Source organism: Nanorana parkeri, unplaced genomic scaffold (genome assembly GCF_000935625.1).
Source record: "Nanorana parkeri isolate BGI_ZX_2015 unplaced genomic scaffold, ASM93562v1 scaffold95, whole genome shotgun sequence".
Classification (NCBI taxonomy): Eukaryota; Metazoa; Chordata; class Amphibia; order Anura; family Dicroglossidae; genus Nanorana; species Nanorana parkeri.
Genome location: NW_017306363.1, coordinates 2,267,122 through 2,282,814, shown reverse-complemented (window position 1 = coordinate 2,282,814; position 15,693 = coordinate 2,267,122). Strand labels below are relative to the sequence as shown.

The window sequence follows — 15,693 nt, the reverse complement described above, 5'->3', positions numbered from 1 at the left end:
CGAACGGTGCGATGTTTCACAGGCGGTAAAAGCCGCGAACGCAAATTGCAATGGCTTTCATTCGCTTACCTTTCTTTTCGGCATGTTAATCGCTTTGTGCTTGCAGAAGTAAAAACAAAAAAATTAAAATCCTAATAAAAAATTAAAATTCCTAAACCGGCACAGCAATGGACGCCCGGGCTTGCTCGGGGAGGAAAAAAAACAGAGCGGAGGAATCCTTTCCCTCCTGCAGATGGAGTCCTCACAAAGACTAGCTCGATCCCCGGCGCTTGCAAGCGGTTAATATGCCAGCAAGAGAACTAGTTCAAACCGGATAGGATCCCTCCGCCTCTTATCTATTCACCGCTTCGACCTGAGGGGGCGGGGGCAATGGCTAGCCCCGCCCCTCCCGCGGCGCCATTGGTCGGTCGCGGCTAAAGAGCGCCTTTCAAACCATAACACGGGCACCTGTCTGGGTAGGCGAGCCTGTCAGTCAACCTATCCTTCCCCCCTCCCTCCTTGTTAGGAATTGGGGGGGGGGTCATAGTAAATCGGCTTTAGGTATTTTTTTCCCCCTCCATTGGGAAGTTTTTTTTTTTCTCCTCCTTTTACGTTTGTTTGAATCGCTGGTGGTAAATAGAACGGCGCTCGCTGATTGGCCGGGGCGCGCTTCGACGTCACGGACCCGAGCAGATTGCCCCCAACGTTCCATCGGCTTGTCTAAACGTTCCAAAGAGGGGGAGGGGCCGCGGGGAAAAAAGGTGTTACAATGTATCCGAATGTATCCGCTCCGCTCGTGTCACAACATAACGTATAATAAAGCGGAAGCCGAGAAACGATCACACGGGGGCCGAGCGCCGCTGATTTCTTTCGCTTTTCGCCCCGTCCTTCTCCCTTTTCGGAGCTCCCGAGGGGTGGGGTTTCGATGATTGCTATTGTGTTGCCTTGTGTGATGCGATGATCGCAGGCTGGGGGAAAAAAAAACATGGCGGAGAGCTGTGCGTGGCTGCTGGTGCTCAGCACCGTGTTTGTATGCAATCTCTTTAAAGTCCAGCTTCCTACCTTTTCCTCGATTGTAAGTAACCCCAGCATGGGCAGCAACGTGCAAATAAAACAACAACAACAACCCCCCGGGGGGAGTAGGGGGGTGCGATCGGCCATTTCTAATTACAATAATACAGATCACATTTCTGAATCTCATCCATAGCCCTGCACTGTCATGCAGATCCAGCATAAGCTGATTAGGTATTTCTAGATGGCTGGAGGCACGCAGTGTTCTTTACAGGGTGCCATGTTTTCAGCTCCATTCGCTCTTCTTTTTCACCTTAGTTAACCTTTTTGTGTGTGTGTGTGTATATGACATACAGATAATAAATCCTGTGTAGAATGACCTGGTTAAAAACAAACAAAAAAGCCAAAACAACAAGCATGTGAATGGCATGTTGGCATTAATCCCTGATCCATGTATACTGACCATCTGCAGGGGGTCAGAGAAAGTACACTGAGCATCACTGATTCCTCAGCCTGTGCAGCAAAGTGCCATTTTTTTTTTTTTTGTACAAACAAATATGGAGGGTGCTCTCGTCCCAAGTGATCAGGACAACAGAAGACAGCTCCTGCCACCAAGATGCCACACACACACTGCTTGCCTGTAGAAATAAGCACATGATCCTGACATTGACATGTTCTGTATTTTTAATCATGGAGATCTGATTTGTTGTTTGCAGATTTTTGTTGTATTTGCTCACAAACTCCATGGGACGAGGGGGGAGAGGTTGAATGTTGCCTTCTGTCTCAGACTGTCTTCTTCTGTTCAGTTATCCAGGTTACTGCAGAAGGATGCAGAGCAGGAGTCTCAAATGAGGTCTGACATTCAAAGTATGAGACAGGAGCTCTCCAGTATTAACATGATGGACGAGTTCGCGAGGTACGCCAGGCTGGAGCGTCAAATCAACAAGATGACCGATAAACTTAAAACCCATGGTAAATTTCATGTGCATGTAACGATTTTATCTTAGGCGACATGCACACGGCCGTAAGGAATTTGCCGATCGTATATGAATGGTTTGTTTTTTTTCTGGCCAAAAAGTTCTGACGTAAATGACTGAGCACACATACGTAAAATTCTTCTTCCGTTACATTCGGTGTTCTATCTAAAGCTCCAATGTCCATAGATCTTGTAGCACTCCTTACTGGAAATCCCAAGGTATTGATGGGTGCTTGAAATGACAGCGGATGGCGCCGCACATAGAACAACTTTGAATATAGATGTCACCTATGGTCAAAGCTGTCGAAATCTCCCAACTACCTCACTGCCGGGTATTTACAAGCTGGAGATTTCGACCAGACGGCATTAGACTGCAAAACACAAAGACTGACGTAGCTTCTGTACAGCTGCATTTTAATAATAGCGGGTGGGAAACTCGACGAGTATTCTGAACACACTATGCGCACCGCAACTGTGCAGAGCTCCAGTCTTATGAGCACCGGAAGTTAGGTAGTTGGAGATTTTGATGAGTTGGAGCTTTCGTTAGAACACTGGCTTTGTTTTCAATGTAATTTACGCGCATGCGCATCTTTTCATAAGTACGTCTGTAGAAGGATATCTAGTAAATGCAGATTTGATTGCAGCGCATGTTTATAGGAGTGATGAGCCTGGGCTTGGTGTAACTCCAGTTTCCCGGGAAGTTTACAAAAGTACTTCTGTAAAATGTATCTAGTCAGATGCAGATTTTTTTTATTTTGGGTTACGGATTTGATTTACACGAGTGATGAGCCTAGGCTTGGTGTAAACCCAGTTCCCCGGGAACTTTACAAGTACGTCTGTAAAATGTGTCTGGTCAGATGCAGATTTTTCAATTTTGACTGCAGCGCATGTTTACACTAGTCAGAAGTTAAATCTGAGGCCAGGTTCACATTTGTGCGATCCTTGACCGTGCGGCAATCGTGCACAAAACCGTGCGGATTGCCGTGTGGTCACGGAGTCGCACACCACCGATGATCACTCTGGTGGTGCCATTCTTTTCTAAGGCACCCCAGTTGAGCTGGGCAGTTGCAGGTGTTCCCACAGCAATTCCCCCCAATGCAATTGAACACCATAGCGGCTAAAAAAAAAGAGCAGAGCATCGCAATAAAAAGGTACATGTACATTCCGGCCGCACGCGATTGCATGGTCTCGGACGTGCGTCCCGAGATCGCTCAGGTCAGCACCAGCCCTTAAATATACATTTAAGTACTTTAACTAGTAACAAAAATGTATCTTATTTGTGTATCACTGGGCTGTAGATCCTCAAATCATCTCTGAATTGGTGCCGACACTGTCCTTCCTTCTGGAAGGGGGCTACTTTTGTTCCCCATGGTCCCTGAGTGTGTTTTAAAGTAGTCACCAATCCAAGCTCACTCCTGTGATGGACTACAATCTCGATACAAATGAGTAAACAAAACATGAGACTGTAGTGTGTGTGTTTCTTTTTCACTGGAACACCGGGTCTGCAGATCTGGTCCGGACATCGTGTGGACAAGCCCTTAGGGAGGCTCCACTCCGTGGAGGAGTGATGGAGCCACCACTGCACAGCAATATGTCACCCTGTGGGGAGGGTGGTGTTAGACGGACTTGCACATTTAGATGGATTTGACTAACCAATTAAAACCTGAACTCCAGCTAACACTTTGAAAGCATTTACAGCAACAGTTTTTATTTCCTTTTGGAATAAAATGTAACATAAATGAGTAAAATCCAACTTTTAAATAGTTTGCCTCTATGTCCTAAGTACCACTTTTGCTGGACATCTTGGCCTGGTAAAGTAAGGTAAAATATAACCGACTTACTGGTGAAGTTAAAGGAAAGAAGCCTAAAAAAAGAAAACAAATGCAGCCGGCACATCTAAACATTTGGTAAGCTTATAATATATTACATTTAGTTTTTTCTTTTAAATACACTTTAATGAGCTTGTTCACACCATCCTGCAGGATGTGGTGAACAAGCCCTTTAAAGCATATTTAAAACTAAGAAACAAAAGTTATTTTTCAACTTTATTAAAGTGTCACAAAATTACACTGCGTTTAATTCTATGCACCGCGGCACATTGCGACATGGTGCGATGGGATGACATGCAGTGATGTTGGTTGCGCTGCATTAAAAATGTGTGCTCGCTCCATTTTTACACTGCACACACCACAGCACGTGTACGGAGTGAATAGATTATAGATAAACACATTATTGTTATTATTATTTGCCCTTGCATTGAGCCTACATTGAGTTATGCAAATCAACCCAACTCAGCAGGCATAGTGTGAACAAGTTCAAAGTGCATGTAAACACAGACATCCCAACCTGCCAAACCTTATTTCAGGGAGGTGCCCTTTCTGTTTTTTTTGACAGGGGCCGCCGTCAGAATATAAAAGAAATGATAATAATAAATATATGTATACAGGGCTTGAAAAATTTTACGGTGTCTTACCAGTCAGTCAAAAATGTCACCAGTCAGCATGACAGGACCATAGCCTTGCAATTTATGTTAAAAATTTTGGGGGACAGGTAGAGCTTTCTTTTGTGACCCCACGGGGGGTTATTTTATTTTTTACTATCTAATGAAAAAAGTACCATAAATGTAAAAAAAAAAAAAAGTTTCCCTACGTTATGTTATAAAACATTTACTCTTACCCATATTTTTTAGTAAAACATAAAAGTCGGGGTCACGTTGGGTAAATAGACACCAAACATGTCAAGCCTTAAAATTGCGTGCGCCCGTAAAATCGCAAAAAACGCCCATAGGCGACGGTTAACATGCTTTTACTGCTCATCAGTTTAGTGTTATCAGTGATTAATGGCTCTAAAATTATTGCTCTCACTCCGACGTTTGTGGCGATATGTAACATGTGCGGCACAATAGGCACAATCGTCGTTTTCGCACGTAGGTGCACCCGACGCATATCTGCGTGTGTATGTGGGGGGCGGGGACTTAAAATGTTTTTTTATTTTACAAATTTTTTTTATGCTTTATTTTAATGAATCTTTAATTTTTGTATTTCTTTTTTTTTTTTTTTTTTACACACAACTTTATTGCTATTACATGGGGGGATAAAAAAAGCCCCCTATGGGATAGCCAAATTTCATGACAGGTCCTCTTTATGGAGACATCAGGGGTCTCCAAGACCCCTAATGTCACCTAGGGACCCCCAGAGAAGCTGATGAAGCAGAGATCGGCTTCATCAGCTTCTCTAGCTGGAGAGTGACACTGAATGCAGGAAGTGATGTAATATACATCACTTCCTGCATTCGGGGTCTGAGAGGAGATCAAAGGGAGTTCGTATACTGAACTCCCTTTGATCTCCTGTCACAGAGCCGTGCCGGTCCCGGCCGCATCGGGCACAGCGGATCTCGGGACCGGCAACGGCAGTGACAGCTGCTAATACAAGCGATCGAGCGTCTATAGAGACACTCGATCGCTTGACTGTGTTAAGCTCCCGGCCGGCCGTGTAATTACAACGGCCGGCTGGGAAGCTGCTCGTCGGGCTCCACCGTCCTCTCGTCACAGACGAGTGGATTTTTCAAGCCCTGTACATATATATATTATATATACACACAAACACATACACACACACAGTAAAATAAAATACAATAATATTGATTAATACCATTTCCATGTGGGCTGTAGTTTTAATTTCTCTGTCACCCAATCATTAACTTAATATGGATGGCAGCTGCTCTTGTAAATGGCACATTTGGGATTCCTGCTGCAGGAAATCGCATGTTCCTGATGCAGGAATGCCTAAATGCACCTATATTGTACAGTAGGTGGAAATGAGTGCTAAGAGGTATATAATAGGAATATTTATTATCTGTTCCCACAAGCGTGCATTTTCATTTTATTGTGCCCCAGCAACAAAAGTCCAAGTGATGGCCGGGCCATGCGGACAAATGGCCTTTATCAGCCCTGTGATTAGTCTGCTTTTTTTCTCACCTCCCCATAGTGCAGTAATTTAGGCCAAGTACTCTGGACTTCTCCCAGTGTCTTTGGAAACAAAGGGGCTGCGGGGACTATTAGCACAATAATTGAGCCGAAGCTCCACTCTGTTCTCAGCAAATGTTGCTGTTATCACTTTCGGCACCAGAAGTACGTATGGAAGTAAACTTTTATTTGCTTAGTCTAGCACACTTCTAGAATTATGCTGCAATATGGAACAGAAGGCATCTTAACAGTACCATGTTCAGATTAAGTTCAAGTTAAATAAAATTGCAATTTAGATGAGCACTCGATTCTCTTACGTCTGCACTGCACTTGATCAATGAAAGTGATTTTAAAAGGATTAGTCTACCCAAAATGGATATTTAAGTTTTGTTTTTTTTGTAGGTCCTAGAGAGCCAAACCCCTCAAATGTCTGTTATATCATTTGGGAACTCTATTGGTGAAATCTCTATGTTGAGTTTCCAGGTCTGGACACCTGCTATGTCCGGTTTTGAGGGGCTCCCTCTCATCCTATTGCAGTTTTTGATTGGAAGCTCTAAAAACGTGGTGCAGCAAAGTGAACCTAAGGCAGCATGCCTTCCTCTGGAGCCCCTTCACACCTTTGCATTTTAACGTGCATTTTGTTATACGCCAGCATACGTTGCATTAATGTGGCCATTAACGGGCTCTTAATAAACTTCTACACATGAAAAAAATAAAATTGCACTATTTTTGGTCAATGCAGCCCAACACAATGAACAGCATCTGTGCATAGAGTTGTGGTGAAGGTTAGGTGCATTTATTATGCTGTACATTGGCATTTGGGAGTCATTCAGAATGAATGCCAACACCCTGCAGTCACTCAAGGGTTTTTCTCAACCTGCCTTCTCATAAAAAGGAAGCCATCAACGGCTGCAACCAGATTTCTGAGAAAGCAGGTTGAGAAAAACCCTTGAGTGACTGCAGGGTGCTGGCATTAATTCTGAATGACTCCCAAATGCCAATGTACAGCATAAAAAAATGCACCTAAAATTCAGCAAAACTATATGCACGGAATCTGTGCACTGTGTTGGGCTGCATTGACCAAAAATAGTGCTCTTTCATTTTTTTCATATGTTGAAGTTTATTAAGAGCCCATTAATGGCCACATTAATGCAACGTATGCTGGTGTATAACAAAATGCACGTTAAAATGCAAAGGTGTGAAGGGGCTCCAGAGGAAGGCATGCAGGTAGTGTAACCGCTGTTCCTTTAACTTTAAGTTGCACACATGAGCTTCTTTTTTGGAGCATTTTGTCACAGATTTGCATTATGTCACAGATGCTACTGCTTTCCATTAGGCCAAATAGAAAAGAGCCTAAGGCTGAATGCCTGCAAAAAGCTCAAAAACATTTAAAAAACGTGTGTATATATGCGTATATCGCTCAAAGTCACTTTGAATACAGTGCCTAAAAAACACAGACACCCAGGTATGAATCCAGACTTTCAGTGCACTTCGATGCTAACCACATATATGTCAATGTTGCATCTCTTTCTTTATAGATTTATTCAGAATTTTTAATTGTATTTGCAAATATTTTCTTTCGGTGTTGCCACACATACATGTGGGGTTTTGTATGACTTGAAGCAAATTACCACCAATCGATGAAGATGCCATTGAAATGTTAATTTGATACATTTTCTTATGCTGTAGACTGATTGAATCTGAAAAAAGGTTTGGTTTGATCATACCACATGCACCTTACCAAAACAAAAGAAAAAATTCTAGCTAATCTGTTTCCTTTTTTATTTGATCCAACAAAGTTCACATGTGATGTAACAAAATACCTTATTTAGAATATTTAAATAATAATCAGGTTATCAAATGATTAGACTGAAATTGTCATATCTGGTTTAATTAAAAGCACATCAAGTGCTGCGAAAAAAAATTCAAGTATGACATTACAGTTGGGCTGTGTTGGGTTTTTAGGAGTGCTTGTAATCATATTAAAATATCTGATCCTTCAGCGAATATTCTCTTAAAAAAAAAACAAGTCAGTCTAGTCATATCAGTGCAGTGGGAAGATCTACCACCACTCATCAGTCTGGACAAAAATCAGAAAAAAAGGAAATAAATCCTTGCTGACTTTTCAAGATCCATATCAATTGATCTTGAAAGTCAAGAAAACGTTTCAATACCAATTGGAATGGAAGATGTGGTTGCATGTTGTCTGTATGCTGCTCTAAAGCTACTGTTGCATTGCACCCTAGACTGACCTCCCATATATTTAAACTTGGTCCTCGTCATCAGGGCATCTGTAGATAAAAACAAGGTATCTAAAATGAAATATTAACTTTAGTAAATTTGTCCCGTAATAAATTCCCCCACTCCACTGGGTGCAGCCCACCTGAGATATTACATCCCTCACTCCCCTGTCCAGCGATCTTTTCTCCAACAAGGTCCCAGCTGGCTCCTCTTCACACTGCACATGTGTGCCATGACTCCATTCATTCCTATGGGTAAGCCTTACTTTGATGGACTGCTGGAGCCCGCCATGAGTACAGCTTACCCATAGGAATGGATGGGGCTTTGGGACATTGTCAGAGTAAAGATCTGTGGATTTAGGAGGACAATGATCCCAATCATATCTCAAATTCGACCAAAGCTTGGTTGCAGAAGAAGTCTTGGAAGATTCTACAGTGGCCAATCACAAAGTCCACTGACCTAAACCCAATAGAAAATATCCAGTGGGATATGAAGAAGGTGTTTGCAGCATGCAAACCCAAGAATGTTAGTGAACTGGAGGCCATTGCTCATGAGGAATGGTGTAAGATTCCTCAGAAACGTTGCCAGAAGCTGGTGTCTGGCTATGCATCTTGTTTGCAGCGGGTCACAACAGCCAAAGGGTGCACTACTAAGTACTAAAGATGCTTGCCATGAAGGGGTTGAATCATTTTGAGACTGCAGAAGTCATTAAAATTAGCATTTTCTGTTGAATTTGGGGAAACCATTGGAAACATTTGTTGTGTTGATCTATTTCAATTGCTTTTGTTTGATTTGCGCACTGCAAACAGCTGAAAGTCTGTACATTTTGCCAATAAACCTGTTTTGCAGGTTGGGGGGTTGAATAATTTTGATTACAACTGTATTGGACTGGGACAACTTTACTACAGGCGCAAGAGAAGCCGTATGGGGCAGCTCCCGGGAAGGACAGGTGCTGCGTGTGATTAGCACGCAGCCCCTGTCCTTATCTATGGGAGTACGCGGCTGTATGCCCCCCTACGCTCACCCGCCCTGCACGTCCGTACGCTGACAGGACACCCGCACGGACGTGCAGGGCGTGTGAGCGTACGGCGGCGTACTCCCATAGAGAAGGACGGGAGCTGCGTACTAATCACATGCAGCACCTGTCCTTCCTGGGAGCTGCCCGATACGGCTGCGCACGCAGCACGGAGCTGTACGTGCCGACCTTTTCTCGTTAGAATGAGGCCTAAAGTGGTTTGGGGGAAGTTTACTTAAAAAATAAAAGACATGCCCACAAATTGGCTTGAAGTAACCCAACATACAAGTCTTTGGGTAAATTTGGCCTAAGGGTTTAGTTCTCTGTAAAGGTGACCATACACTTTACAACCATCACAAGACCTTAGTCTTGCGATGGTTGTAAAGTAATTAAAAAAACGTACGATCTGCCCATCTTGGACAGGCAGATCGTACTCTCGATCATCGCAAGCACGCTCCCCTGAGGGGCGGGCTTCCGATGACAGCAATGCTGAACGGGCAGTGTGCGCGTGCGCACACCGGCCCGTTCGGCATTTGTCTCCCGAGCATCTACCATGCTCCTTAGACAAAAGACGTGCGACCGTATAGTAGAAACGGTCGCACGTCTTCATTCACACTGCACGATTCTCGTACGATCGCGGGATATCCCGTGATTCTCGTACGAGAATCGTGCAGTGTATGGGCACCTTAACAGTGATGGAATCCCCTATGTCTTTCTACTGTGCTGGCCTTGAAAACTGTTTCTGTTATAAATACTCTACATAAAGAACACCTTTGTGGGTTGAACCATGTAGAGCCCTTTGTTGTGTTAAGTGTCTGAACCATAGAATCTGAATACTGTGCAAATATCACTTGTTCACAGCAATCTACATGTAAACTAAGCTTTGTCATCCAGTATGGAGAAGGTGAGAAGAACAGCAGGAGTCATCATGTGAACATCCCGGCAGGAGCCTCAGGAAATTTTTTATGAAGAACTTGAATGTTCAAATACTGTAATATTTGTTGTAGGCAAAGTGTTCATTGTTGTCTGTCGTGACTCTATGAAACTTTATTTTGTTATCGTTGTTGTTGGCTTTACAAAGGCAGACCTTTTTTCCATACAGAAGAACTTCCAATATCTGCATGGATTCTTTGTGGTGTTCTCTACATATTCTTTAATGAGCTTGTCGTTCTTGTTTTTGGTTCATTTTTTGCAGCATTCTCCATCATAGGTCAAATATATTTAGCCACTGGTGGTTGTGTGGATACTAATGTGCTTCATCAGAAATAAAAGTTCTACCAGCAGCTGATCTTTATGGTGCATTGACCTTCGTGCACCACTTAAATCAGTTGACTGGTCTCCTTCACAAGGCATGTACTGTAAAGCCCCATTTACACCGAGCGACATGAAAATCGCGCGATTTTCCGCGCGATTTTATATCTGCGATATTGCGCGACTTTTTCCTATTGGGCTGTATGCAATCAGGAGCAAAATCGCTCGAAATCCGCAGAAAAAAGAGTCATGTAGGAGCGACAAGCTACAAGTGATATTGAGCGGCGAGATGTGAACAGCTCCATTGAAATGGATTGGAGAAGCTACATTTCAATGGAGCTGTTCACATCTCGCCGCTCAATATCACTTGCAGCTTGTCGCTCCTACATGACCCTTTTTTCTGCGGATTTCGAGCGATTTTGCTCCTGATTGCATACAGCCCAATAGGAAAAAGTCGTGCAATAGGACACATATAAAATCGCACGGAAAATCGCGCGATTTTCATGTTGCTCAGTGTGAATGGGGCCTAAATGTAAATGCTTGCTTCTGCTATGAAGGCAGCTGATTGCATTTTACTTTTTTTTTTAAAGCATGTTGATATTTTTTCAAAAGTGTTTTTCTTTTTTGGCTAGAGTGATGAGGAGTTAGAACTTCTGTTAAATGTTTCATTTGGAGGATTCGCCATCTCTATTTCATCTCTTGTCACCACAACTGAAAGCGAGGAAAAAATCCCAATTGTTGAGTTGTCACCAGAACAAGAGCTGAAGTGAGATCTTTCGATGGGGACACTTTTTCTGATGTCATCCAAAATGGCATTACCCTTATTTTGAACAGATTTTCTCTTTACTTGCAGTTGTGTCTACAGGATAGGGAAATCTCTCCATTGGGACACAGATGGAAAAAAAATTGAAAAGTTGAACTAACTCAGAACACACTACCCCAATCCCCACTGCACATAGCTGCTGGTATGACTAGGGATGCACCAATACCGATACTAGTATTGGTGCTGAGTATTTGGGCGAGTACTTGTACTCGCCCAAATGCTCCGATGCCTAGCCCGAAACTTCCAGTACCAGGAAGCCGGGCAGCGCCTCATTACACGCTGCCCGGCTTCCTGATTGATCGGGAAGCCGGCTTCATGCTCCCTCCTAACCTCATGACGAGGGAGCATGCAGCCGGCTTCCTGGGCCAATCAGGAAGTCAGGCGCCACGTCATTGCACAGCGCCCAGCTTCCTGATTGGCCAGAAAGCCGGCTCCATGCTTTCTCGTCACCTAGTGATGAGAAGCATGGGGACAGCTTTCCTGCTAATCGGGAAGCTGGGTGGCGAGTCTTTACACGCTTCCCGGCTAATCAGGAAGCGAGGTGGCGAGCCATTACATGCCACCTGGCTTCCTGAATGGGACTTCCGGTGCTTGGTATTCGGGGAATATCGGTACTTGAAAAATATCTATACTCGATACCGAACTACCGGTATTGGTGCATCCCTAGTTATGACCATCGATGACCGTGTCATACGGCATGATGGTCTGCATACCTCACACCTCATTACACAGAACCATAATACATGCCACGGTGAGTGGTAATTTGTTAGCATGGCAACATGACCACAGTGACCAGTGAGAATCTAGGATGTTGTCATGGAAGAAAGAAGGCCCAGAGGGCATCCCCATTGGTATCACATGGTCATGTTACATTGCTGACCTATGACCACTTAGCATTGCCAGCATTATTTTGCTACATAGCCTCCATGACTGTATAGAGACATTTTTAACATTGCAGCACGTTGCACTGGCTGGCTGAAGATGGTCATGACAGCAGCTAATTGCAGAGGGTGTTGGGAGTTAGTTCACCTTTTTATCTTTCTTGTGAAAATGTGAACTAACCCTTAAAAAAACAAATTTTGCTGGATTTCTTTACAATATTTCATAATTGAGTTGGTTAGGGCCAGAACCCGGGTGTCCAACCTGTGGCCGGGGGATAGAGCAGGGGTCTGTTGGGGCCCGCATGCGGCATAATTTGACCTAAACATGTACTTTAAATCCTACAGTGTGGCTGGTTTGGGCTGTTTGGAAGGACTTGGTGAAGGTGATTAAGTCCTGTTGGGTGCCATTCACTTCAAAGCACTCTTTGGTATCAAACATTTATGCTTGAGTATGCACACCGAAAGCACCTCCCGCTAAACAAAAATGGGTCAATCAATTGATGTATTTGTAGAGAATAGCTGATAATAGCAACATCCAAGTTGCCCATATACATTGAGAAAATAAGGGAAAGATACCTAGATAGAGCGGGATTACAGTACCCATCCCCGGGCCTTAAAGGAGAACTATGAGATGAGTGATTTCCACTCACCTCATAGTTCTAGCTGACCTGTGACAATGAGACTGTCACAGGTCGGCTCAGTAGATCGGGAGGTGAGCGAACACATACCGGCGTTCGCTCACCTCTCGATCCTGTCACGGCTCTCTGCCGTGACAGGGGAGGAGCTGGATTCCCCCTTCCCTGCTCCGATCCGCCGGACGGGGTAGGGGGCGGGTACAGCTGGCTCTGCCTCTAGATAGACAGATCCAGCTGTCACTCACGCAGCTGGGCGGATCTCGACAACCATGTTGCTGCCAGGTTCTGTAAGAAAAAGGTCTCGGCAGTGCTTGTGCATCATTTCCCTATGACATGTCCTACGAGCAGTTGGAAGGTCTGTACTGACTTTTTGTCAATCATGAAGTCAGTGGATGGGGCTAGGAGTGTCCAGCCGTTGAATGACTTGGTGGAGGTTGGCCAATCAGTTGCGACAAAGTGCTTAGCCATACTCATCACTTGCACCCTCAAGTGCTACAAGGGTGACAACGCTGCAGTTCTTTTAATACCAAGAAGAGTGTTGTCATACTTTCAAAAGAAATTAATCTGCAACAGTTCTGAAAGAATCACCAAGAATTGTTTTTAATAGATAAAAGGAGAATAGGGACAAACTGACTGGGAAATGGGAATTAGGTCGGCATACATTTTGTATTTTGTCCATCGCTTTTCTTCAAAACCTTTCAGTGAATGACTATGATGTCTTAATGGGTTTTTGTTTTGTTTTTTTTTGTAACCTATTTGTTCTTTTTTGTGTTTTTTTTTTATGCCAACAGTAAAAACCAGAACTGGCCAGCTAGCCAAAGTCAAGTGGGTTGTCAGCATTGTTTTTTATGTACTACAGGTAAGTGAAATACTGTTTCTCCATAAATAATGTGTTTTTGTTCTATTGCCGGGTTAGATGCAAATGGGGCCTTTGCAGAATTTTCTTAATGGAGAAATATGCGGTGAGTGCTTTTCACTCACCTCATAGTTCTAGCCGACCTGTGACAATGAGACTGTCACAGGTCGGCTCAGTAGATCGGGAGGTGAGCGAACACATACCGGCGTTCGCTCACCTCTCGATCCTGTCACGGCTCTCTGCCGTGACAGGGGAGGGGCTGGATTCCCCCCGCTCCGATCCGCCAGCGCTGACTGGCGGAACGGACAGGGGAGGGGGCGGGTACAGCTGGCTCTGCCTCTAGATAGGCAGAGCCAGCTGTCAGTCACGCAGCTGGGCGGATCCCGGCACAATTGTCACGATCCGCTTCAACTGAGGCGTCTCAGTATACTGCTAGCTACAGCTCGCGGTATACTGAGCCTAGGGTGACGGGAGGACGCTAGTTTGTGTCCTCCCGTTACCCTATGGAGAACTATGGGGGAAAGCCTTAACCCCATAGTTCTCCTTTTAAAGCAGAAATCAAAGCAAATATAAAAAAAAAAAAAATCCAGCTATTTATACTTCTTAAAATATATCTACAAAATGTATTTTAGGCACAGATAATATAGATGTCTAAATATGTCTTTATATTGTGTTTCTGTCATTCTCTCTGTGCACAGTAGCTGAGTAAGAGAGGAGCAGCACTTTGAGCCAACAGGCCTTCTGCTAGATTGTATTGTTCTGTCAAACAGTGAACATGCCTCCAGGAGGGGAGAACATGGAGATGACCTAATCATCGTTCTTCAACTTTATCCAGTCTGCAAGGTCGGGCAGGGGAAGCAGAACTAACGCAGCCATTATTTAGTGTAGTGAGCTATCAGATGCGTGTGATCTGGTACCAGGATTTTGGTGTACATCACCCCGTCCATCATCCCCTAGGCAAAATGTGCAGTGTGGAGGGGAACCCACTGCAGGAGTAAAAGTTCTTTTTCCCTAGAGTTCAGCTTTTTATATGTATTCAATATGTAAAGTCAAAACCTTTTTTTTTTTAGGTCGAGCAGAGAAATATCAGACCATCTGCCCAATTTTATGACAGTCTGCGTTTGACCCTCTCTTTCTCCTGGAGAGCATTGTCACCAAGAAAAGAAAAATAAAGTGAAAATCCAAAATGTTATGAGTTGTCATGAAAGCAGGAGAGGGGAAATCAGGCCTTGTTCGCATCAGATGCAGTGCTTTCTGGCCAGAACGCACTGTGGCCACCTCACTTTTTTGTGTGGCAGGTCCACTGAAGTGAATGGCACCTTAGCCACGCACTCCGGCCGCAATGCGATCAGCCGCACGGGATCGCAAGGCACATTATGCCTGCAGTCCGGTGCAAGCAAAATTGTGCTTGCAGCATTTTGTTCGCACCGGACCGCAGGTATATTATGCCTTGCAATCCTGTGCGGCCAGGGGACGTGGCTACGGTGCCATTCACTTCAATGGACCGGCCCCACAAGAAAGTGAGCTGGCTGGAATTGGGCCGGAATGCACTGCATCTGGTGTGATCAAGCCCTCAATCAATGGGGACAAATCTTCTGGTGACAACTTAAGCTGGCCATGCACTGCTCTATTCTTTTGTTCAACTCGCAGGCCAAGCAGATTCCTCCATCAACACTGTGAGCGTGTCCCCATTGTTTCTATTGTATTCTGACAGCGGCCGCTGGTGGAATACTCGGACAGAGCCGAATAGAATACCTGAAGAGAGCCATTGGCTGCCTGTGTTCTATCAAAGTTTGTGACTACGCTGGAATGTGTGACCGGTGACACGTTCAAACATTCCAACGTAATCAAACCCACTTTGACAGCGGTGGAATGTGTGACCGCCCATTAGGGCAAGCATTCCAACGCTTTGTCGGCTGTTCCAGGGCAGATCGGCTCACTGCCCATGTGCAGGTGAACCGATCTGCATGACCACATCTTCCCGGAACAGCTGATCGGTCCTCAAATGTCACTTCTATCGGACTTTGTGAGTGCCGCAGGAGGGGGGGGGGGGGGGGGCGC

At 44.5% G+C, this 15,693-nt stretch overlaps 2 protein-coding genes across 2 annotated transcripts in view; one reads left to right on the top strand and one right to left on the bottom strand.

The window, feature by feature from the left end:
• HMGN1 (high mobility group nucleosome binding domain 1) overlaps nt 1–84 on the bottom strand; it is a 9,462-nt gene extending 9,378 nt beyond the window's left edge. Inside the window, exon 1 of the mRNA XM_018552698.1 lies at nt 70–84. Within this exon, the coding sequence (XP_018408200.1) occupies nt 70–84 (15 nt within the window). The remainder of the gene's footprint in view (nt 1–69) is intronic.
• Nucleotides 85–952: 868 nt separating this feature from the next.
• Nucleotides 953–15,693, top strand: part of WRB (tryptophan rich basic protein) — a 30,072-nt gene continuing 15,331 nt past the window's right edge. Inside the window, exons 1-3 of the mRNA XM_018552692.1 lie at nt 953–1,054; nt 1,797–1,962; nt 13,568–13,635. Coding sequence (XP_018408194.1) covers nt 965–1,054; nt 1,797–1,962; nt 13,568–13,635 — 324 coding nt within the window. The 5' untranslated portion in view covers nt 953–964. The remainder of the gene's footprint in view (nt 1,055–1,796; nt 1,963–13,567; nt 13,636–15,693) is intronic.